Consider the following 23,631-nt stretch of genomic DNA (forward strand, 5'->3'; position numbering starts at 1 on the left):
AGTGGGCTACCTGCTAAAAACGCTATCAAAAACACCACACAAAGATAAGAACAAACCTTAAACTATTGCTGATTTGATTCATATCAGTTAATTCAGTTGCATTTGTAACGTTTCATAACTGTTTGTCATGCAGAGCACCAGGATTGGGGACAATTCCATTTAAGTCAATTTATGTTACGAAAATGCCAATAAGCCTCTACGAGGAATCTTAAATTAATTAAATTCAATTAATTTCATTTCAGTTTGTTACGTTAATGTTACACTGAAATAAACGGGACGAAATGGTGATATCACAATTTTGTATTGCTGGAACCAACACTGACGTTCACCACATCACCCTGGATACGAGCATCAGCGAAAATGATTGTAATGCGATTTCCAGAAGTGAGTGAACTAATATAAAACATTTTTTTTAAAAGAACTCTCTAAAATGAATGAGAATGCACAAAGAAATGAGAATTCTACCTTAATCAAAGAGCACTTTGCCTGGTACACCATCCGACACACGTCAATCACAGATTTGGGAAGGGATCTCAGTTTCCCTTGGTCCACGCCCAAGGCACATTGCTTGATGAGTGAGAGAGCGACGTGACCTGGAGGGGGAGGAGCCAACACAGCGGTCAAACACGCGCACGCTCTATTCACACATAAACGCTTTAATGACAAAATCATACAGGGAGACAGTGCACACCAGCCAGCTCTGTCATAGCTCTAGTTCAATATCCCTGCAGTAAAGCAGTTGGGACGGTAACAAAAGCTTGGATTCCGCTTTCATTAAACTGGCATGCATTTTCATAACATGACATTCGTGATGGAGTAAACTGCAACTTGCATTTCACAAAACCTGGTAGAACATATGCCTGCATAATAGACAAAGCCAACTTTGAACTGTAGAGGGTGCCAGTGATAAAGAAATTATATATACTGGTCGGTCTGAAAAAGCAATGGTCATTTCGATTATTTGCATTTTCCATCATTATATTGTGTTTCCACCACTTCTAACCAGCTAGCTAGAAACAGCTTGCTAGGCAACTTGCTCTCCTTACCAGAAGGCTACAGAGATTTTCAGACCCTACAGAGATTTTTGTAGTCTGTAAAGACTGAATCTCATCCAGTGGCTTCAGTACTTGAAAGTTTGTAGCATTGGCTTGCTAGCTAACTACACTACACAGATTAGAAAACAAATAATGCTTGTGTACATAACTCATGTAAATTGATATAAAACTTGCGCCTCAAAGTGTATTACATTAATATATTACATAACATAAAATTCAACCTTTCCCTAAGACTGAGCAGAATCCCCTCCCTTTATATAACTGCAGTTTGAGCGGGAGGACCAATGCTATCCCAGAGTCGCTTGCGGTTACCGAGGTCCTGGTGCTTGAGCAGGCAGCAGAGCAGCAGCCGACCCACTTCCTCCACTGGGTGCTCCGGCGGGAACACGATGGGCGTGATCAGGTGGTACTGCTTGCAGCAGCGCTCGATTTGGCACAGGAAGTCCTGGGAGCATCGGAGAGGAGAGCACGTCAGCAGAGCGCCCCCCCCCCATTATCCAAATAACGAGGGCCCGAAAGTGGCCTCCGCCTCCCCGGTCACTACTCACCCTGCCAAAGCTCTTTCTATCGGTCACACATCAGGTGCCGATAACACAAACCCAACAACAACTTCAGCAGGAATATTACCCAGAGGTTACCCACAGTTGATCATTCCACCAACTGTATATGTGCAAATTCACATTATTTTGTGAGATATGCACCCAGTATCCTACTTTAGTATCAGCCACAATTACAAAAAAATCTGAGTGGGCATGTAACATTTAGCATACTGCAAAAAGCATGAAAACATACCCAACAAACTCGAACACTCTGTATAGCAACATTATTAAACCTTATTAATGTTTTTTAATGTTTCATATTGGATATTTTGCTAATGGGGAAGTAAGGGGTGACATATTATGTCACGGAATTACTGAACTATGTGCTAGACTGACCATCAAAAATCACTTACGACCTACATAATAATAACCTACAATATGCTGAAATAAAATATATCATACATATATTACCAAAACTTCACAAGCATACACATTTATGCCACTTTCCAATACTGCAAGGTGAAAACCTAGATGTGAAAAACAATCATCTATATATTTTCAAAAATTTCACATATACAATATGTACTATATTCCATTTCTCAAAGGGAGTCCCCAGATACTGCCCTGTGTTCCACAGGTCACATGACCAGCCCTTGCTCTATGCTGACTGGGCAGGTTACTGTGTTCCACAGGTCACATGACCAGCCCTTGCTCTATGCTGACTGGGCAGGTTACTGTGTTCCACAGGTCACATGACCAGCCCTTGCTCTGTGCTCATTGGGCAGGTTACTGTGTTCCACAGGTCACATGACCAGCCCTCGCTCTGTGCTCATTGGACAGGCTACCTTCACAGTGTGGTCCTGGATGTTGTTGTCAGCGATAGCTTGGAGGAAAGGCTGAGAGTGGTCGCTGAGGGTGAGTCTGCGGGAGTTGAGCTTGGCCTTGTCGGGCGCGGTGGAGCCTGGCAGGCTGCAGTGGTCCTCGTCCTTCTCCTCGTTGTAGTTGTAGTGGATCTGGCTGGTCTGCAGGCCCCCAGAGAAGATGGATGACTGGAGCCACTCTGAGAAGAACGACACGCATTTTTATTTTTATTTAACCAGGCGGGTTCACTGAAATACACTCTCTTTTACAAAAAAAGAAGCCAGGACAGCTAAATATACACAGAACATCCCTGGAATAACAAATATCAGCAATGATACAGAATAACAACAACTGAAATGTTTGTTGGTTCTCTAAAAGCATAACAGTATGATCTACAACGGTACATATATAAAAAATATCTCTAATCGTATATTAGTATCCAATAGTATAACAGCAATTTCTTGGTATTCTTTTTCTATTGAAATCATGATATCAAATTTTAATTAACAAATTGTTGGGCACTGTCACACACCATTCTATGTAAAATGTCAATTTTAGAGACTAGATCATTTTAGTTTTAAGGACCTTTTCAAGCACTAAATGAAAAAGGATCTGTTTTTTCCCAGGTAATACCAGTGCTTGAAATTTCAGGGCATAAATTTCAAGCACTTTAAGAACCTCGTAAAAACAATAACAAATACACACAGCAATTACACTCTTCCAGCAATGCTTCAGAGACTTGACAATTCAAATGTAAGCGAACAGAAGCATTCTAAATGGAGAGGGTTCCCCAAGGAATCCTGATAGGGAAGTCACATTGATGCACCTTCAACATTCCCCTCTAAATTCTGACCATGTTCATACAGGTCCACAAGACAATTTATAAATATAAAGCCATATAAATATTTCTAATGAAGGAATTAGAAGTAGTGTGGGTAAAATAGAAAAAGTTAAGTGAAGCTTAAATGTTAAATGTTACATGAACAGAAATTGTGAAAGAGGTTTACTGCTCAAACAAACTGACATCACTCCTATGTCTACAGTAGCTGGCTACAACTGTCTGTCGATTTGACCATCGTGTATCTTTTTTTGGACTAAGGCAGGGATTACAGGGGCTAGTGCCTGGATTACACTGGCGGGCTATTTAAAATTCCAGAGCTCGCACCCTGCTGCTTCCGCCCATCACAGAGCTCTGTCCTTGAGTAGTAAGTGTTTCTGTGCAATGGGACATGATTTTAAAACTATTTTTCAGGTTCATAATACACATTTAATTTCAAATTCAAAAATGAATTATAGACATTGTTCAGAACCAATTGATGTGCCTAGTGACAAGCAACCTGCCACAATGTCTACGTGCACGCTCGCTAACGAGAGGCACAGACTCCCTAACGACAGGCATGCTCGCTAACAACAGGCACGCTCGCTAGCGGCAGGCAAGCTTGCTAACGATAGGCACACTCGCTAATGCAACGTAGGACAGCACGCTTGCTAACGACAGGCCATCGCTACGCTTGCTAACGACAGGCATGCTCGCTAGCGACAGGCACGCTCGCTAACGATAGGCACGCTTGCTAACGACAGGCACGCTTGCTAACAATAGGCACGCTTGCTAACGACAGGCATGCTCGCTAACGACAGACATGCTGGTTTGCTAATGGTAGCAGGAGAGGTGCCGCGATCCCTGGGCGAAACGAACAGCGGCGGACGGTACTCACTGGCGCACTCTATCTCCATGGGGGACAGCGGCGTGCTCATGGCCAGGTAGGAGGCGTGGAGCCCCAGCAGCAGGCCCAGGTTCCTCTCCGTGTCGATCAGGGGCGAGGACAAGCTGCTCAGGTCTGGCGTGGTCACAGTCTCCTGGTTGGGCTGAGGAGAGGGGGCAAGTTAAAATGAATGGCAGCAACACTTTTCCTAATCATACTTAATGGAGAGCGAGATTCACTGTCCTTATTCAAACCCAGTTGTTACTTTTGTTTATTGCGGTCGTAATCTAACCAAATAATGCTCGATTCATTTCCATAAATTTTGCTGCGTAAATTGTTTTCCAATACCAAAAAGAATGCAAGCAGTGACTTTGCAATGACCTTTAAAAGCTTGAGGGAAAAGGCAAAAGCGGCTGCTAACACGCAAACCTATTGCACCGACACCACAATGTACACATGAGCAAGTTTGAAGTGGGGTGGAAGGTCTTCCCACTTATGCTGTTGGGAGCAATTTGTGTAAATCAAGCATGGTTTTCAACATATGAACCACTGGGTATTTGTATTATCATCTGCAGATGGTAAAGCTAAACATTTTATTTATTTGGGCGAATTAAAAAAACAAAAAACAAAACAAAGACAAGATACGTACCTCCATGTACTGCCCCACGCAGAAAGCCTGCATGGACTCCCTGGTGTCCTCGAACTGCAAAGCCGCTTCAAGAGCAACCACCGGGTCTTCTCCTGCAAACTGGGCTAAGGGTGGAGACAACCCGTTAAACCAGGGAATCATAACATGGGGAACAAAGCCAAGGATAACATCTCCCATTAACAAAACAATGATATAACCTTGTCCTCACTAAAAACAGATCAGTAACGCCTCGATGAACAAAATTCCTACAGTAGACAGGAAGGCTTTAGAGCTTTAGACAGGATGGCTTCAGAGCTTCTTCTATCATCCCAAACGGCTACAGAGAGTCCTTGGCACGGGACACCCTGCATGTTTGGGGGTTCGGAAGTTTTTGCGGCGCTTACCCAGAATGCTGTTCCCCGTGAGCGACTGCGCCTGGAAGTCCTTGATGTCGTAGACCTTCCCGTCGATGACGGTCCAGAAGCCGCCGTCCTTGTTGTGGTTCTCCAGGTCGGCCTTGCGGATGAGGGACACCTCCTCGTTGTTCCGGGAGCTCTGGCCGGAGAAGAAGGAGCCTGCCATGGCGGGACGGAGAGGAGAGGAGGGGAGCGGGTTAAACAAATCTCACCTCCACAAGCCACCGCTTCAGCTCATTCAATCTGAATACGGCTCGACTTCTAGTATTTAAGGTTTAAGGGCCTGATTTATTAAGACCTTTAGCACGTGAAAAACCTTTCAGCGTACGTAAAACCAATAACATGACCCATGATTGGGCATGGTATTTTTTTTGCACCAATCATTGGTTGTGTTATTAGTTTTGAGTGTGCCAAAAGGTTTTGCACATGCTAAAGGTCTTAGTAAATCAGGCCCAAAGTACCTACTCTGAGAAACATGACTTCTGGTCTGGGAACACACAGACGATTGTGTATTAGAGACTGCATACTGTAGGTGGCACCGTCTGGCTGAGTCAATAAGTGCCTCAGAACCAGGGAGCGGCCAATGACTCAAGCCACAGGAGGAATTAACGGAAATGTAGATCGGACGGAGTGTAGCACAGTGGGTAAGGAACTAGACTAGGAACTAACAGAAAGGTCGCAGGCCATTGGTAGGACATGCGTTGTACCTTGAGCAAGGTACTTAACCGATTGCTCAGTATATATCCAGCTGTATAAATGGTACATGTAAAATGCTATGTAAAGTTTGTAAGTCGCGATAAGAGCGTGCTAATGCTGTAATGTTAATGTCCTCATTAAATTTCTTTAAAGAGTAATACAGCGAGTGTCTGTTGAAAATCTTGCAACAAGCTTTTTTTTTCCAGGCGGCCATCTGTTTAATTAAACCTCCCGGTCTTCTGTCATGAACACTGGATCCATCCCTTCATTAATTCAGAGATTATTTTACTCCGTTTGGTGTCTCGGCTTGACTAACAGCCCACAGCTAAAATGGTACAGCTGTGTCCCTGAAGACCGGAGATTACACAGAGGCGAGTGACCGATTGGCCGGGGCCCGTAACTGCAGCAGCTCAAGCACGGCGGTAGGCGCAGCGCTTCCTGTGGCGTACCCATGATGCCCGGCCAGGCCAGGTCCTCGTTGTCGTCGCTCTCGTGCCCGGGCGCCAGGTGGTTGAAGCGGTCCAGGTGCTCCAGCAGTCCGGCCAGCAGGGGGATGGAGCCGGTCTCCTGCATGAGACCCCCGTCGATGGTGAGGAGCAGCACGATGGACACCACCAGCTCAGGAAGGAGGACGCCTGCAGCGCACAGAGAACGTAAACATCCTCAGCAGCCAATCAAGTACAGTGAACCTGCGCCACAACGAATCAAGAACAGCGAATGTGTTCAACGACCAATCACAAAGCAAACGTGCACCAGCCAATCCCATACACTGAACTTGCTCAATGAACATACTCAGTGAACCTAACACAACTCCACATTCGCCAATTCAGTTAGTAATGCCACATAATTAACCTCAATAAGACAAATTCACGGATGAAATTGAAATACGCATTTACGGTTTCACTGGTGCATTTTTATGAAAATAAAGTTGGGCAGAAAAATGATGATGATGCGAAGCTCTCGTACCTGTGAGGTCACCCTCGATGATGCGGGACACCTCGGCGAAGTGGCGGTGGCCGGCGAAGGCGATGCTGGTGGCGACGGGGAGGATGTCTCCGATGTGGGTGCACAGCAAGGCGATGTACTTCTTCAGCAAAGAGCCCACGCCCAGCAGGTCCGGATCTGCACACATTCACACATTCATTCGTAAAAAAGGGATTAACAGAGTGAACTGCAAAAGGGCTATCAGACTGAGCTCGTCAGCAGAACAAGGTCGCATAATTTAGGTCAATTCCACATAGGCATCCTTTTTTCACACACCTTTTTTATACACCATAAAATTACAGTAGTGTTTCTGAAACTGCTCATTGTAACTCTGACGTGACAGACAGTCCCATTGACACGTATGGCAGCCCTACATTCAGTTGTAACAGACCCGACTGCCCCAGGTCCACAGATGAGAAAGTAGGAGGTTTTGTCTTAACTTTGAGTTCCATCAGCAGATCATAACACAAAGGGAGAATTAGCTAAAGGTAAATAAGGTACTGATATTTGAAAGGACTTATTATTATTTTAAATAGACAGCAATACATGGCACATGCAGATACCCTCAGGGTGCATGCTAGTTTGTAGGTAAATGGAGAGCCTAGATAGGCTTAAAGGCCTGTTCTTGTCATTATGAGTTCTTGTGTACTTATGTACCTTGTACACAACGCTCACTTCCTCACTGCAGGTATCAGACCAAAGCTACATCAGCAGGAAGCACATTCGACTGCAGTGCGAGCCCTCAACTTTATTATTGTATTATCTTTATTTCAGGAGATCAGTTTTTTTAAATGCCAACAGACAAACAATTGACCACTCCTGGACAACTACGATAAATGAATGGAGAGCAATTTCTTTAATCAGACGGACAGTTTGATGACAAAGGGTAATGGCTTCCACCTTGCCGCTGAAATCATGCCTCTCTTTGGAACTGACAGCAGCCCTTGTTAATCAGAGGTAACGTTATCGCCTGCCCAAGGACAAAGGCCAGAGAAGCGGCTCATATCAGCCGAGATGGGCCTCCTTAACGCTCCGTCAGCAGGGTTATGAACAAAAGGAGGCCGTGCTTTCACCGTAGGGCTCCTGGCATAAAATGGAAGCCGAGCTATTTTCACTATGGTAAGAGGCGATCCCTCCCGTTAGCCGCGGCGGCTGGCCTGGACTCACTGTATCCATTGACGACCTCCGGCCCGTTCACGCCCAGGTACAGCTTGCTGACCAGGAGCCGCTGGAAGCGGAGGAGCAGGTCCAGGGAGGCCGAGCGCTCCTTGCCCACGTGCTCGGCGTCCAGGCAGCTGGAGATCTTCCTGGCCACGTCCTTCAGCCTCGCAATGGTCTGGGAGGCGATGTTCCTGAAGACGGGGGATACAGAGGAGGAGTGCTGTTCTGGGATCAGAGTTCCCCTGCTCATGGCCCAACTTGATCCATTATGAGCTAAATGGACAAACTGATCTGAGATCAGCACTACTACTTTCAGCTGCTAGATGAACAGAGGTCCAGGACCTAGCTATGAATCAGACATGGACTCATGCCAACAAGGTCAAAGACTTGGAACGGAACATCAGTGACTCAAGACTAAGATGTGCACTCAGATGTGTTACAGGGATTTCACTTGCATTCATGGTCCATTAACACAATTACCACCACGACCATACACAAACAAGCACAGACACATACGCATGTTTGCACATTAATGAACGCAAACACACAAACCCACAAAGCATGTGTATACCCAAAATTCTCACACAGATATTGTAGAAAACCAGATGATCAAGTTCAGTGTGTGCTACCTGAGCAGCTGCTGTACCAGCTGTACCAAGGGCAGGCTCTGTTTCCCCGCTGACTCGTAGATCCCTGTGTTTATGAGGTCTTTGTCCAGCGGGGTCCTGCTCCTTTGCAGCGTGGATGCGTTGGCCTCTTGCTCGTCAATCTCCTTCTCCTTCTGAGCCTCCTTTTTGGCTTCAATGTCCTGAGGAACCAGAGTTTAGCACGCCATATTCACACAGGGAATTTAATTGCTTGCGCCTAGCTGCCGTCCATCAGCTTATCTCCTCCCCCGCACCCACTCAGTTGCAGCACAAACGGTAACCGTGACAGGCACTGTGTTGTTGTCTGATCACACACACCGTGGAGGGATTAATCCAACAAACATTTTGCAGCAGAAAACATCTCCAAATCAAAAACCTAGAGACAGGAGATATTTTCCCCTCTCTATCCTCTAGAGAAAAGATAATCCCTTTTGAGCACTTGTAGTGCGAAAAACAAAACAAAACAAAAATCCGTCATCATGCATCTGTCAGACTGGCTTTAAGTTTCTACCAAAAATAAAATCAGAGTGAGTGGAGTGAAGCTGGGAAATACATTTGCGGCAGACGTAGGAAGTTCAGGCGCACCCCACAAATTAAAAACACTGACTTATATCTCAGTGACGGCAGCATTCACGGCCAACTCCAGTCAACCAACCAATAGAACAAAGTGCCTACGTCCAACAGCCAATTACAGACAGCGGGCCATATTAAGCAAACAATCGCGCACTGACTGCACAGAGCTGGTGCCCAATCATAAACCGCTTTCACCAAATACCAAGAGGGACCAGGCAGATTTTTAGATTTTTAATTTCTCCTTTGTTTATCCAGGTGAAACCCAGTGAGACAGAAAGCTCTTTTTCAAGGGAGCCTGACAACACGAGCGAAACATCGGAAAGACTGCACTGCAAAAAATGTCTTAAGAAGTGTCTGAGTCTTGTAATAAAAAATGTATCATTGTCCTTGTAAAAAAGTTGAAAATAATAGCTTGTTTAAAGCTACTGTTCGTTTGACAAGTGAAATTTTCATGCCTCATTGTCAAATTTTGAAATCAGTCTAAATGGCAATATTTCTGTCTTAATTAGCTAAGAAATAGAAATAATAGTTTAAGTCGAAATAAAAGACTAAAATACTTCCTGAGATTGGCTTATTTTTTGTTTTTTTCTGCATGTGGAAAAGCTTGGTGAATGTAAGACACTGACCTGTATCTCAAACGCACTGACCTGCATCTCAAACGCCCTGACCTGTATCTCAAACGCACTGACCTGTATCTCAAAAGCACTGACCTGTATCTCAAACGCATTCACCTGTATCTCAAACGCACTGACCTGTATCTCAAACGCATTCACCTGTATCTCAAACGCACTGACCTGTATCTCAAACGCACTGACCTGTATCTCAAACGCATTCACCTGTATCTCAAACGCACTGACCTGTATCTCAAACGCACTGACCTGTATCTCAAACGCATTCACCTGTATCTCAAACGCACTGACTTGTATCTCAAATGCACTGACCTGTATCTCAAACGCCCAGACCTGTATCTCAAACGCACTGACCGGTATCTCAAACGCACTGACCTGTATCTCAAACGCACTGACCTGTATCTCAAACGCACTGACCTGTATCTCAAACGCACTGACCTGTATCTCAAACGCACTGACCTGTATCTCAAACGCACTGACCTGTGTTTCAAACGCACTGACCTGTATCTCAAACGCACTGACCTGTGTTTCAAACGCACTGACCTGTATCTCAAACGCACTGACCTGTATCTCAAACGCATTGACCTGTATCTCAAACGCACTGACCTGTATCTCAAACGCACTGACCTGTATCTCAAACGCACTGACCTGTATCTCAAACTCACTGACCTGTGTTTCAAACGCACTGACCTGTATCTCAAACGCACGGACCTGTGTTTCAAACGCACTGACCTGTATCTCCAAACGCACTGACCTGTATCTCAAACGCATTCACCTGTATCTCAAACGCATTCACCTGCATCTCAAACGCATTGACCTGTATCTCAAACGCACTGACCTGTATCTCAAACGCACTGACCTGTATCTCAAACGCACTGACCTGTGTTTCAAACGCACTGACCTGTATCTCCAACGCACTGACCTGTGTCTCCAACGCACTGACCTGTATCTCCAACGCACTGACCTGTATCTCAAACGCATTGACCTGTATCTCAAAGGCATTGACCTGTATCTCAAACGCATTGACCTGTATCTCAAACGCACTGACCTGTATCTCAAACGCACTGACCTGTATCTCAGACGCACTGACCTGTGTCTCAAACGCACTGACCTGTATCTCAAACGCCCAGACCTGTATCTCAAACGCCCAGACCTGTATCTCAAACACACTGACCGGTATCTCAAACGCACTGACCTGTATCTCCAACGCACTGACCTGTATCTCCAACGCACTGACCTGTATCTCAAACGCACTGACCTGTATCTCAAACGCATTGACCTGTATCTCAAACGCCCTGACCTGTATCTCAAACGCCCTGACCTGTATCTCAAACACACTGACCGTTATCTCAAACGCACTGACCTGTGTCTCAAACGCACTGACCTGTATCTACAACGCACTGACCTGTATCTCAAACACACTGACCTGTATCTCAAACGCACTGACCTGTATCTCAAACGCACTGACCGGTATCTCAAACACACTGACCTGTATCTCAAACGCACTGACCGGTATCTCAAACACACTGACCTGTATCTCAAACGCACTGACCGGTATCTCAAACGCACTGACCTGTATCTCAAACGCACTGACCTGTATCTCAAACGCACTGACCTGTATCTCAAACGCACTGACCTGTATCTCAAACGCACTGACCTGTATCTCAAACGCACTGACCTGTATCTCAAACGCACTGACCTGTATCTCAAACGCATTGACCTGTATCTCAAACGCACTGACCTGTATCTCAAACGCACTGACCTGTATCTCAAACGCACTGACCTGTATCTCAAACGCACTGACCTGTATCTCAAACGCACTGACCTGTATCTCAAACGCACTGACCTGTATCTCAAACACACTGACCTGTATCTCAAACGCACTGACCTGTATCTCAAACGCACTGACCTGTATCTCAAACGCATTGACCTGTATCTCAAACGCACTGACGTGTATCTCAAATGCACTGACCTGTATCTCGGCTGTAATGGCCGCATTGAGGGCCGACTCCAGACCCCCGTCTGCCATCAGGCTGCTGACCAGCAGGTCGATCATGAAGCGCCGGCCGGGACTGACACTCATCTCGTTCCCAGACACTGAGAGGGGACACGGAGTCAGACAGCACATCAGTCAGGATTACCAACACGCTCCCTTTCATACAACTGCGTGTGCTGGTTAGTAACATGTTTCATTTCATATTCAGAGGTTGTTTTAAGAATTCAAAATTTTACCATTTAGAACTTTATAGGAAATACTGTCAAATTTCACCTTGTGTATTGTTCAGCAATAGCGCTAAGACACAGCCCTTTGTCTAGATATCATTTCAAGATTTACTTTTTAATCAGTGGAAAGTGTGAATCATTTTAATTTAAATAAGTCGCCTTTTTGCATCAGTGATAATTGGAATCTGATAAGGCATTCCTATTGTATTCAGTTAATCGTCTTCCCTGTATCTCCTTCAAGTCAGCAACTCCGAAGTTTGCATCTCTGAGGTTCTTCTGCACGTGCAGCAGGGAAATGTCCTGGGTGTGTGCTGGGTGTGCCCTGGTTGTGGCCTGGGCATGTGGGGGGGTTCATGGTGGTCTGTAATGTGGGTGGTCCGGGTGTATTCTGGGTGGTTCTGGCATGTGTGGGGTGTCCTGGGTGTGTTCTGGGCATGGGGTGGGTGTGTCCTGGGCGTGTTCTGGGCATAGTGTGGGTGTGTCCTGGGCGTGTCCTGGGTGTGTTCTGGGCATGTGGTGGGTGTGTCCTGGGCGTGCCCTGGGTGTGTTCTGGGCATGGGGTGGGTGTGTCCTGGGCGTGCCCTGGGTGTGTCCTGGGCATGTGGTGGCACAGCGACGCCCCGCCTCTCTCACCCGCGCTGGGGAGCAGCGATGACAGCGCTCTGGCCCTCTCCTCAGCGGTGGGCAGCAGCACAGACCAGCCGCTCTGCAGGACGGCCTGAGCGGCCGACTGCACGGTGTTGAGGACGCCGGCGTTGCTGGCCAGCGTCACCACCGTCTGCTTCAGGCTGTTGAGCAGCACGCTGCCCAGGCCCAGGCCCAGCTCCTCGGGGTCCACCTGGTTACTGATGGCGGCGTGGAGCTACGGCGCGGGAGACCACAGGGAGAACACGTCACTCACACGCTACAGACCACAGGGAGAACACATCACTCACACGCTACAGACCACAGGGAGAACACGTCACTCACACGCTACAGACCACAGGGAGAACACGTCACTCACACGCGACAGACCACAGGGAGAACACGTCACTCACACACGACAGACCACAGGGAGAACACGTCACTCACACAGACAGACCACAGGGAGAACACGTCACTCACACGCTACAGACCACAGGGAGAACACGTCACTCACACGCTACAGACCACAGGGAGAACACGTCACTCACACGCTACAGACCACAGGGAGAACACGTCACTCACACACGACAGACCACAGGGAGAACACGTCACTCTCACAGACAGACCACAGGGAGAACACGTCACTCGCACACTACAGACCACAGGGAGAACACGTCACTCACACACGACAGACCACAGGGAGAACGCGTCACTCACACACGACAGACCACAGGGAGAACACGTCACTCACACGCTACAGACCACAGGGAGAACACGTCACTCACACAGACAGACCACAGGGAGAACACGTCACCGACCACAGGGAGAACGCGTCACTCACACGCTACAGACCACAGGGAGAACGCGTCACTCACACGCTACAGACCACAGGGAGAACACGTCACTCACACAGACAGACCACAGGGAGAACGCGTCACTCACACAGATAGACCACAGGGAGAACGCATCACTCACACGCTACAGACCACAGGGAGAACACGTCACTCACACAGACAGACCACAGGGAGAACACGTCACTCACACACGACAGACCACAGGGAGAACGCGTCACTCACACGCTACAGACCACAGGGAGAACACGTCACTCACACACTACAGACCACAGGGAGAACGCGTCACTCACACGCTACAGACCACAGGGAGAACACATCACAGACCACAGGGAGAACACATCACTCACACAGACAGACCACAGGGAGAACACGTCACCCACACGCGACAGACCACAGGGAGAACACGTCACTCTCACACGCTACAGACCACAGGGAGAACACCACTCCACGACACCTCTCACACAGCGACAGACCACAGGGAGAACACGTTCACGTCACCACAGGAGAAACGTCACTCACAGACAGACCACAGGGAGAACACGTCACTCACACAGCTACAGACCACAGGAGAACACGTCCACCGACAGACCACAGGGAGAACACTCACTCACACGACAGACCACAGGGAGAACACGTCACTCACACACGACAGACCACAGGGAGAACACGTCACTCACACACGACAGACCACAGGGAGAACACGTCACTCACACGCGACAGACCACAGGGAGAACACGTCACTCACACACTACAGACCACAGGGAGAACACGTCACTCACACGCTACAGACCACAGGGAGAACACGTCACTCCACACAGGACAGACCACAAGGGAGAACCGTCACTCCACAGACAGACCACAGGGAGAACACGTCACTCCACACTACAGACCACAGGGAGAACACGTCACTCCCAGCCACAGAGTAGACCACAGGGAGAACGCGTCACTCACACACGACAGACCCAGGGAGAACACGTCACTCACACGCTACAGACCACAGGGAGAACACGTCACTCACACAGACAGACCACAGGGAGAAGCACTCACCGAGACCACAGGGAGAACGCGTCACTCACACGCTACAGACCACAGGGAGAACGCGTCACTCACACGCTACAGACCACAGGGAGAACACGTCACTCACACAGACAGACCACAGGGAGAACGCGTCACTCACACAGATAGACCACAGGGAGAACGCATCACTCACACGCTACAGACCACAGGGAGAACACGTCACTCACACAGACAGACCACAGGGAGAACACGTCACTCACACACGACAGACCACAGGGAGAACACGTCACTCTCACACGCTACAGACCACAGGGAGAACACGTCACTCACACACGACAGACCACAGGGAGAACACGTCACTCACACACTACAGACCACAGGGAGAACACGTCACTCACACGCGACAGACACACCAGGGAAGGACTTAAACAGGCCACTCCAAACGCACAGACCACAGGGATTGACTTGTCTCACAGTCACGAGAAGCAATTAACACTTAGCTCATGACAAGCTACAGATGCACAGTGGAACACTCACTCGACCGTACAGGACTCATACAGGGAGATCAGATTCAACAGACGCTCATGACACAGGTGATAATCACTGTGCCTAATACAATCAGGTGACAGACTAATGGAAACGTTTACAAGGTGTCATAACACTTTCATCAATGACAGACATCAGGAGAAACGTCACTCAACCTCAAACACAGGAAAGACATAAAACCATTCAGTGTGACAAATATGCAATAATAGAGGAAATCAGGCAGGGGCAAATACTTTTTCACGGCACTGTATGCCAAACACCACTTAAGTAAAAAAGAACACTTCGGTGTTCACATAAGCCAAACGCCACTTACTCACAAACACACCGCAGTGCCAACGTATCCCAAATGCTACTCTGTCACAAACACTCCCCAGTGGTGCTAACGTAATGTAAATGGAACTTAGTCACAAACACACCATAGTGCCAACGTACGCCAAATTCTACTTTGTCACAAACACTCAACTTCGCAAACATGAACCAAATACCACTTAGTCACAAACACACCGCAGTGCCAACGAATCCCAAATGCTTTGTCACAAACACTCCACAGTGGTGCTAATGTAATGCAAATGGAACTTAGTCACAAACACACCATAGTGCCAACGTATGCCAAATTCTACTTTGTCACAAACACTCAACTTCGCAAACATGAACCAAATACCACTTAGTCACAAACAGCCCACAGTGCCAACGTACGCCAAATGCTACTTTGTCACAAACACACTGTAGGGCTAATGTAAGGCAAATACCACTCAAGTCACAAAAAAACAGGAGCACATTAACTCCAGTACATCAAATAAACTCTGCTGCCTCAGATGAACTTCTGCTACATCAAATAATCTCCAATACAACATGAACCAGAAATTAATCTAATAAACTAGGGCACTCAAGCATGTGAAAAACAAGGGAAAAACAGGATATGGAATTAATAATTCAAAAAACACAGCACAGTGGAACTCTGAGGAACATCATTGGCTTGAGGGCAGAATCATGTACCATCCAGACCTTCCGAACATTCTGGAAAACTACCACTGAATTAATTAAATATACTGTACTTCCAATTCCCACAGATACACTTCCAATATAAAATCAATTCAATTGAGTTCAGATATGACATCAGGGGGGTTCTTCCTTGCCATTCTTACCCTAAGCTTGCTTTAGCTGGGGTCTCAGGACACGCTCTGCTGTAAAATGTACTATATAACTGCATTCAGTTTAATTTAAAGTAAAATAACAAACAGACAGAAAGTTGCGCTTGAGTGTAAGAGTGTGAAGAGTATATATAATCAGTGAATGTGCACAGTTAGAGACCGAGGACGGGGGGTGGAGTTTGGGTACCCACCTGTAGCCGCAGCAGGTTCAGCGTGGCCACCACCATGCACTCCTTCTCCTGCGGGGGGGGCCAGTCGGAGCTGCCCTCCATGCCCTCGCTCACCTGGCGCAGGAGCAGGTCCAGCTGCTCGAACGTCATGGGGCACACGTCCACCACGAAGGGCACGCGCTGGCCCACCGACCACTCGGAGCACGAGGACCAGGCAAAGTTCTGCAGGCAGCAGAGAGCATGTTACAGTGGGGGCGTGACATGAGAGTGTGACAACAGAATGAGTGTGACATTACACTGGGGGCGTGGCATGAGGGTGTGACATTACAATGGGGGTGTGGCATGAGAGTGTGACATCAGAATGAGGTGAATATGGGGGGTGGCATGAGGGTGTGACATTACAATGGGGGTGTGGCATGAGAGTGTGACATTGGAATGGTGTGGAATTACATTGGGGGGGTGGCATGAGGGTGTGACATTCTAATGGGGGTGTGGCATGAGAGGTGACATTGGGAATGGGGGTGACATTACACTGGGGGGTGGCATGAGGTGTGACATTGAGAATGAGGGACATTACATGTGGGGTGCATGAGGGTGTACATTAGAATGGGGGTGTGGCATGAGAGTGTGACATGGAATGGGTGGGTGGGTGTACATTAATGGGGGGTGGCATGAGAGTGTGACATTAGAATGAGTGTGACATTACACTGGGGGCGTGGCATGAGGGTGTGACATTAGAATGGGGGTGTGGCATGAGAGTGTGACATCAGAATGGGGGTGTGGCATAAGAGTGTGACATCAGAATGGGGGTGTGGCATAAGAGTGTGACATTATAATGGGGGTGTGGCATGAGTGTGACATTGGAATGGGGTGTGGTATGAGAGTGTGACATAATGGGGGTGTGGCATGAGGGTGTGACATTATAATGGGGGTGTGGCATGAGGGTGTGACATTAGAATGGGGGTGTGGTATGAGAGTGTGCCATTGGAATGGGGGTGTGGCATGAGGGTGTGACATTAGAATGGGGTGTGGCATGAGGGTGTGACATTGGAATGGGGGTGTGGTATGAGAGTGTGACATTGGAATGTGGGTGTGGCATGAGAGTGTGACATAATGGGTGTGGCATGAGGGTGTGACATTATAATGGGGGTGTGGTATGAGAGTGTGACATTGGAATGGAGGTGTGGCATGAGGGTGTGATATCAGAATGGGGTGTGGCATGAGGGTGTGACATCAGAATGGGGGTGTGGCATGAGAGCGTGACATCAGAATGGGGGTGTGCCATGAGGGGGTGACATCAGAATGGGGGTGTGGCATGACGGTTTGACTTGAGGGGCATAGAGTGGGGCATGTCATGAAAGGTGTCATGTAGGTGTGACCTGAGCATCCATTCCTCATCAGACCCTACTTCACTGTCACGAAACACTGACTGAAATGGCGGAAAGCTGACAGCGCAGTTTATCTGACCCAAGTGCTCAAGGTTTCCACTTCTAAACCATCAATCCATTACAGACACAACACTGTTTCCGCAAGCTCGTGAGCCACATTGACAAATGCGCACAGGACATGACTGAACTGCAGAGACCGTGATGTTAAGTTTTATTTAAATTACATAATGTGATATAGCCATGTTAATTCGAATAAACTGATTAGGAATACGCATCAGTGCTAAGTCCAAGGCTTAGATAGGCACAGCCGCCCACAATGAAAAGCAAACACACCCCTGCTGTCTGTTCTCTGAGCGGGGGCCTGTACTACAGAGAAGCAGAGGCTCCCAAGGCATGCCTTTGCCATGAGGTATTACATCACACCGATGGTGTGAACATTTGAGGGGTGAGGCGAGGGACAGCCAAAAACTCGTTGGGACACCATGACTGACAATATAATGACGAAGGGAAGAGAAATGAATGGTAATCCCTGTTACATACAGTATGGTGTCACTTACTATTTATTTCCTTTTAAGAATGCTAAATGTATTTCTTTAAAATGTATTAGTCTTAAATGTATTAACAATGCCCTGTACTGCATAATACCATATACTCATATGTTGGTTACTAGGCTAGATACTGAGAGAAGGAATGGGATGTTCACTGAATGAAAAAATAAAATGACTGTACAATGTCAGTAGTTTATGACATTGTAATATCAAGCTTATTCTGCATTATTCATCTATTTATTATATTCATTTATTTATTATGCAATACACACATTTAAGCTAGTAACAATGCTATGTAGTATATAACATTAATATCTTTTGCACTTCCTGCAATATGGCCAGTGACTTCAGGGATTTGCACTAGCCAAACGCTAGCCACTTTCGATTAATAAGTTGTTTTAAGATATACATTGGCAGAAAGTTTAAAAAAAATATGTACCTTGCCAGTTGTTGTGTTACTTTTGGTTTGACAAACAGCAACTTTTTCCCCTTTTCTACTTTTAATCACCTCGCTGCGAGATCAAGTTTGACCAAACGAACGAAGTCAGACGAGCAGGGTCTGTGGAGGAACCCGAGCCGGACGCGGGCGCTCACCTGTCCGGGCCCACAGGCGATGCCCACGATGTGTTTGGTGTTGAGCCCCGGCAGGGCCTTGGGCTGCTTCTTGTTGGAGAAGAGCGTGTCGAAGTGCTGCAGCTTGTCGTTGCTGCCCCAGCTGTGCACCTCGCCCTCGTCCGTCAGGGCCAGGCAGTGCGTGGATCCCACCGCGATGTCCACCACCTTCTTTCCTGCTCGCGAGGGGACCGCATAACATAACATAACATGACGCAAGACGAGAACAGGCCATTCGGCCCAACACTGCTCGTCTATTCCTACCACTGTAAACTGTGCTTAACGTTTAGTTTATCTACAAGCTAGATAGTATCTAACACTGTATCAAGCCGGGCCATCTCACACTCTACCTGCAGTCCTCACAAGGAGACCGCATCTCACACTCTACCTGCAGTCCTCACAAGGAGACCACACCTCACACTCTACCTGCAGTCCTCACAAGGAGACCACATCTCACACTCTACCTGCAGTCCTCACAAGGGGACCACATCTCACACTCTACCTGCAGTCCTCACAAGGAGACCACATCTCACACTCTACCTGCAGTCCTCACAAGGAGACCACATCTCACACTCTACCTGCAGTCCTCACAAGGAGACCACATCTCACACTCTACCTGCAGTCCTCACAAGGAGACCACATCTCACACTCTACCTGCAGTCCTCACAAGGAGACCACATCTCACACTCTACCTGTAGTCCTCACAAGGAGACCACATCTCACACTCTACCTGCAGTCCTCACAAGGAGACCGCATCTCACACTCTACCTGCAGTCCTCACAAGGGGAACCACATCTCACACTCTACCTGCAGTCCTCACAAGGAGACCGCATCTCACACTCTACCTGCAGTCCTCACAAGGAGACCACACCTCACACTCTACCTGCAGTCCTCACAAGGAGACCACATCTCACACTCTACCTGCAGTCCTCACAAGGAGACCGCATCTCACACTCTACCTGCAGTCCTCACAAGGAGACCGCATCTCACACTCTACCTGCAGTCCTCACAAGGGGACCACATCTCACACTCTACCTGCAGTCCTCACAAGGAGACCGCATCTCACACTCTACCTGCAGTCCTCACAAGGAGACCGCATCTCACACTCTACCTGCAGTCCTCACAAGGGGACCACATCTCACACTCTACCTGCAGTCCTCACAAGGGGACCGCATCTCACACTCTACCTGCAGTCCTCACAAGGAGACCACATCTCACACTCTACCTGCAGTCCTCACAAGGAGACCACATCTCACACTCTACCTGCAGTCCTCACAAGGGGACCGCATCTCACACTCTACCTGCAGTCCTCACAAGGAGACCGCATCTCACACTCTACCTGCAGTCCTCACAAGGAGACCGCATCTCACACTCTACCTGCAGTCCTCACAAGGAGACCACATCTCACACTCTACCTGCAGTCCTCACAAGGAGACCGCATCTCACACTCCACATGCAGTCCTCACAAGGAGACCACATCTCACACTCTACCTGCAGTCCTCACAAGGGGACCACATCTCACACTCTACCTGCAGTCCTCACAAGGGGACCACATCTCACACTCTACCTGCAGTCCTCACAAGGGGACCACATCTCACACTCTACCTGCAGTCCTCACAAGAAGACCACATCTCACACTCTACCTGCAGTCCTCACAAGGGGACCACATCTCACACTCTACCTGCAGTCCTCACAAGGGGACCACATCTCACACTCTACCTGCAGTCCTCACAAGGAGACCACATCTCACACTCTACCTGCAGTCCTCACAAGGAGACCACATCTCACACTCTACCTGCAGTCCTCACAAGGAGACCACATCTCACACTCTACCTGCAGTCCTCACAAGGAGACCACATCTCACACTCTACCTGCAGTCCTCACAAGGAGACCGCATCTCACACTCAACCTGCAGTCCTCACAAGGGGACCACATCTCACACTCTACCTGCAGTCCTCACAAGGGGACCACATCTCACACTCTACCTGCAGTGCGCAATGCTAACACCCACAGAATGACACGTGCACCCTGCTCGACAAATGCAGCGCTCCAATTAAACTACACCCAATGCTAGAGATTGGGAAAACAAAAAATGTACAGTATATCACCAGTTGCGCTACCTGCTGCCTGTCTTTATCTTTAAAGTTTCAAAAGTAATTGTCCATAGATGAGAAGGGAATAGAGCAATTCACTGTGCCAATGCAATGTTCCCATCTTTTACACTTTTTTGCCTCAAGCTCCTGTAGTTTCTTTACATACAGTAGTTCACTGCGTATGAAGCCTAAGAGTTGCTGATCAAAGGCCTGACATGGACTGTATTGTGGTGCCAGATAAGAAGACTGAGTTTGCCACGCACAACGGAATTTCAAGAGGGTAAGATTTACAACTTGAGAAAACAACCTATATTTGGTTACACTACAATAAGAAATCATAAGCAACAACAGACTTAACTACCTTTACAGAAATGAAATCTATTGCAATACTGAATACAGATAACATAACGATGTATTTCACAGCAGTGTATTCAAAACATATATCCCTACATCTGAAAGCAGATATAATATGCATATTCACCCATATATTGTAAAGAGCTGCAAGAGCTTTTATTGTATTCCCTTTCTGTAATAGTAATTGTGGTAATTTTTCCCTTTAAACAAATTCATTTAAATTAACTATTTAATTCTTTGTACAGTTAAGCACACCTGTAGGTCGATACTGGATGATGACAAACAGAAGACACCCATAACCAAGGCCCAATGTGGACCGGGCCCCACAGTCACTCACCTTGCAAACTGTCCAGCAGTTTGGGGTAGCGGACGTGCTCGTCCGTGCCGTGTCCGAGCCGCTGGTTGTCCCCCTTTCCCCAGGTGTACACCTGCCCGTCTTTGGTCAGCGCCACGGAGAACTGGCTCCCGCAGCACACCTTGACGATGTCCAGGTCCTGCAGCTTCTCCACCAGCTTGGGCGTCTTGCAGCCGTCGCTGCCTCCCCTGCCCAGCTTCCCGTAGTCTCCGTCCCCCCACGACCACACCTGACCTGTAAGGGGCGGAGACGTGATTAGGCCCCTCCCCCAAAACTTCACCAGACCTGTTCTCAGCAAGGCGAACATTAGAACATCACCACAAACATATGCTAATGTCTGAAAGGCAGTGTATAGAGAAGTAAAATGTCTGCCAAAGACAAAGATGCTGAAAAAGAAAATTGATAATAATTTGGTACTTAAAATTAAGTTTTAATAAATGTAATACCTGTTCTTAACTTTTAAAAACAGTCCGCAGGAAATCCACAGTGAAAACTGCTCACCTTCTTGTAGCATCCAGCATTTAAATAAAAATCATGGGGACACAATAAGAAGCTTCAGTATTAAACTGCTGAACAGTGAAACTGGTGAAACAGGAGACATGGTTTGCAGCGAATGCTCTCCTGGCTGAACTCGAATGCAGGCTAAGAGGACGGACGTGACTGACCCAGTTCCCCCAAAACCGAGCAAACGGGCGCAAAAACGTCCCCCCCCCTCACCGTTCTCCGTCACGGCCAGCGTCTGCGCGTCTCCGCTGCCGCACGCCACGTCCACCACCTTCAGCCCCTTCAGCGCCGTCACCAGCATGGGCGTGGTCTGGTCCTCGCTGGAGCCTGCGGGGGCGGGAACCGCGACGAGAAGCAAGGTGAGACGCCGCGGTCCGAATCGCGTCCGACCCAAACGCAACCGCTCCCTGGAGGGGAGCAGCTAACCTCCTCAGAGTGGGTCAGATTTAATAAGGAGCGCAAAGAGAGGCCGAAGGATTGGATTAAACAGTGACTGGACCACATTGAGCCGTGTCACTCGTAGGCTGAGCCATGCCCAAGGGTCTTTCACACAAAAAAGTACAAACAAGCAATTGTCTTTCATAGTTTCAAATGGCGGGAACAACACAGAAGAGTACAACCTGCACTTCTAGTACCATGAAGCTCAAGAGTTCTAATTATTTCAACTTCACCTTTGCACCTGGCAGGTGACCAATCGCTGGCAAATTGAGAAGCCCAAAATATCTTAACAAGATGGCAGGAGTCTACTAGTAGAACATTTGGTAAGTTAAATACCTCTTCTTGTAAAAATATCTACATTAAGGTTTCATTTATGTTGCACAGTGTTGATATTTGACTTAGCTTCAACCGTGTACTCATAAAAATGTGCAGATTGTCAGATAGTTCCATAGTTATCTGTGGTTGCTGTCTTTGACCTTACCTCATGGTGGCTGCAGCCTCCACCTATCTTATACTTACTGACCTTACACTCATGGTGGCTGCAGTATCCACCCATCTTACTCTAACTGACCTTACACTTATGGTGGCTGCAGTCCTTGACCCTTACACTCATGGTGGCATCAGTCTTTGATCTTACATTCATGGTGGCCGCAATCTTTAACCTTACACTCATGGTGGCCGCAGTCTTTTACCATACACTCACAATGATGGAAGTCTTTGACCTTACACTTATGGTGGCTGCAGCCTTTGACCTTACACTCATGGTGGCCGCAGTCTTTGACCTTACACTCATGGTGGCCGCAGTCTTTTACCATACACTCACAATGATGGAAGTCTTTGACCTTACACTTATGGTGGCAGC

The 23,631-nt window shown here is 47.7% G+C and overlaps 1 protein-coding gene across 7 annotated transcripts in view; it reads right to left on the bottom strand.

Moving 5' to 3' along the window:
* Window positions 1-23,631, bottom strand: part of herc2 (HECT and RLD domain containing E3 ubiquitin protein ligase 2) — a 119,215-nt gene that overhangs the window by 69,612 nt on the left and 25,972 nt on the right. For all 7 annotated transcript variants that reach the window (XM_064327000.1, XM_064326995.1, XM_064326999.1 and 4 more), the window contains 16 exons: window positions 22,545-22,658; window positions 21,810-22,061; window positions 19,008-19,201; window positions 16,499-16,699; window positions 12,749-12,977; window positions 11,865-11,989; window positions 8,673-8,851; window positions 8,050-8,234; window positions 6,865-7,020; window positions 6,348-6,533; window positions 5,191-5,361; window positions 4,808-4,911; window positions 4,171-4,321; window positions 2,440-2,654; window positions 1,368-1,500; window positions 466-593 (listed from right to left, as the gene is read on the bottom strand). In XM_064327000.1, coding sequence (XP_064183070.1) covers window positions 466-593; window positions 1,368-1,500; window positions 2,440-2,654; window positions 4,171-4,321; window positions 4,808-4,911; window positions 5,191-5,361; window positions 6,348-6,533; window positions 6,865-7,020; window positions 8,050-8,234; window positions 8,673-8,851; window positions 11,865-11,989; window positions 12,749-12,977; window positions 16,499-16,699; window positions 19,008-19,201; window positions 21,810-22,061; window positions 22,545-22,658 — 2,723 coding nt within the window. The remainder of the gene's footprint in view (window positions 1-465; window positions 594-1,367; window positions 1,501-2,439; window positions 2,655-4,170; window positions 4,322-4,807; window positions 4,912-5,190; window positions 5,362-6,347; window positions 6,534-6,864; window positions 7,021-8,049; window positions 8,235-8,672; window positions 8,852-11,864; window positions 11,990-12,748; window positions 12,978-16,498; window positions 16,700-19,007; window positions 19,202-21,809; window positions 22,062-22,544; window positions 22,659-23,631) is intronic.

Source organism: Anguilla rostrata, chromosome 3, assembly GCF_018555375.3.
Source record: "Anguilla rostrata isolate EN2019 chromosome 3, ASM1855537v3, whole genome shotgun sequence".
Classification (NCBI taxonomy): domain Eukaryota; kingdom Metazoa; phylum Chordata; class Actinopteri; order Anguilliformes; family Anguillidae; genus Anguilla; species Anguilla rostrata.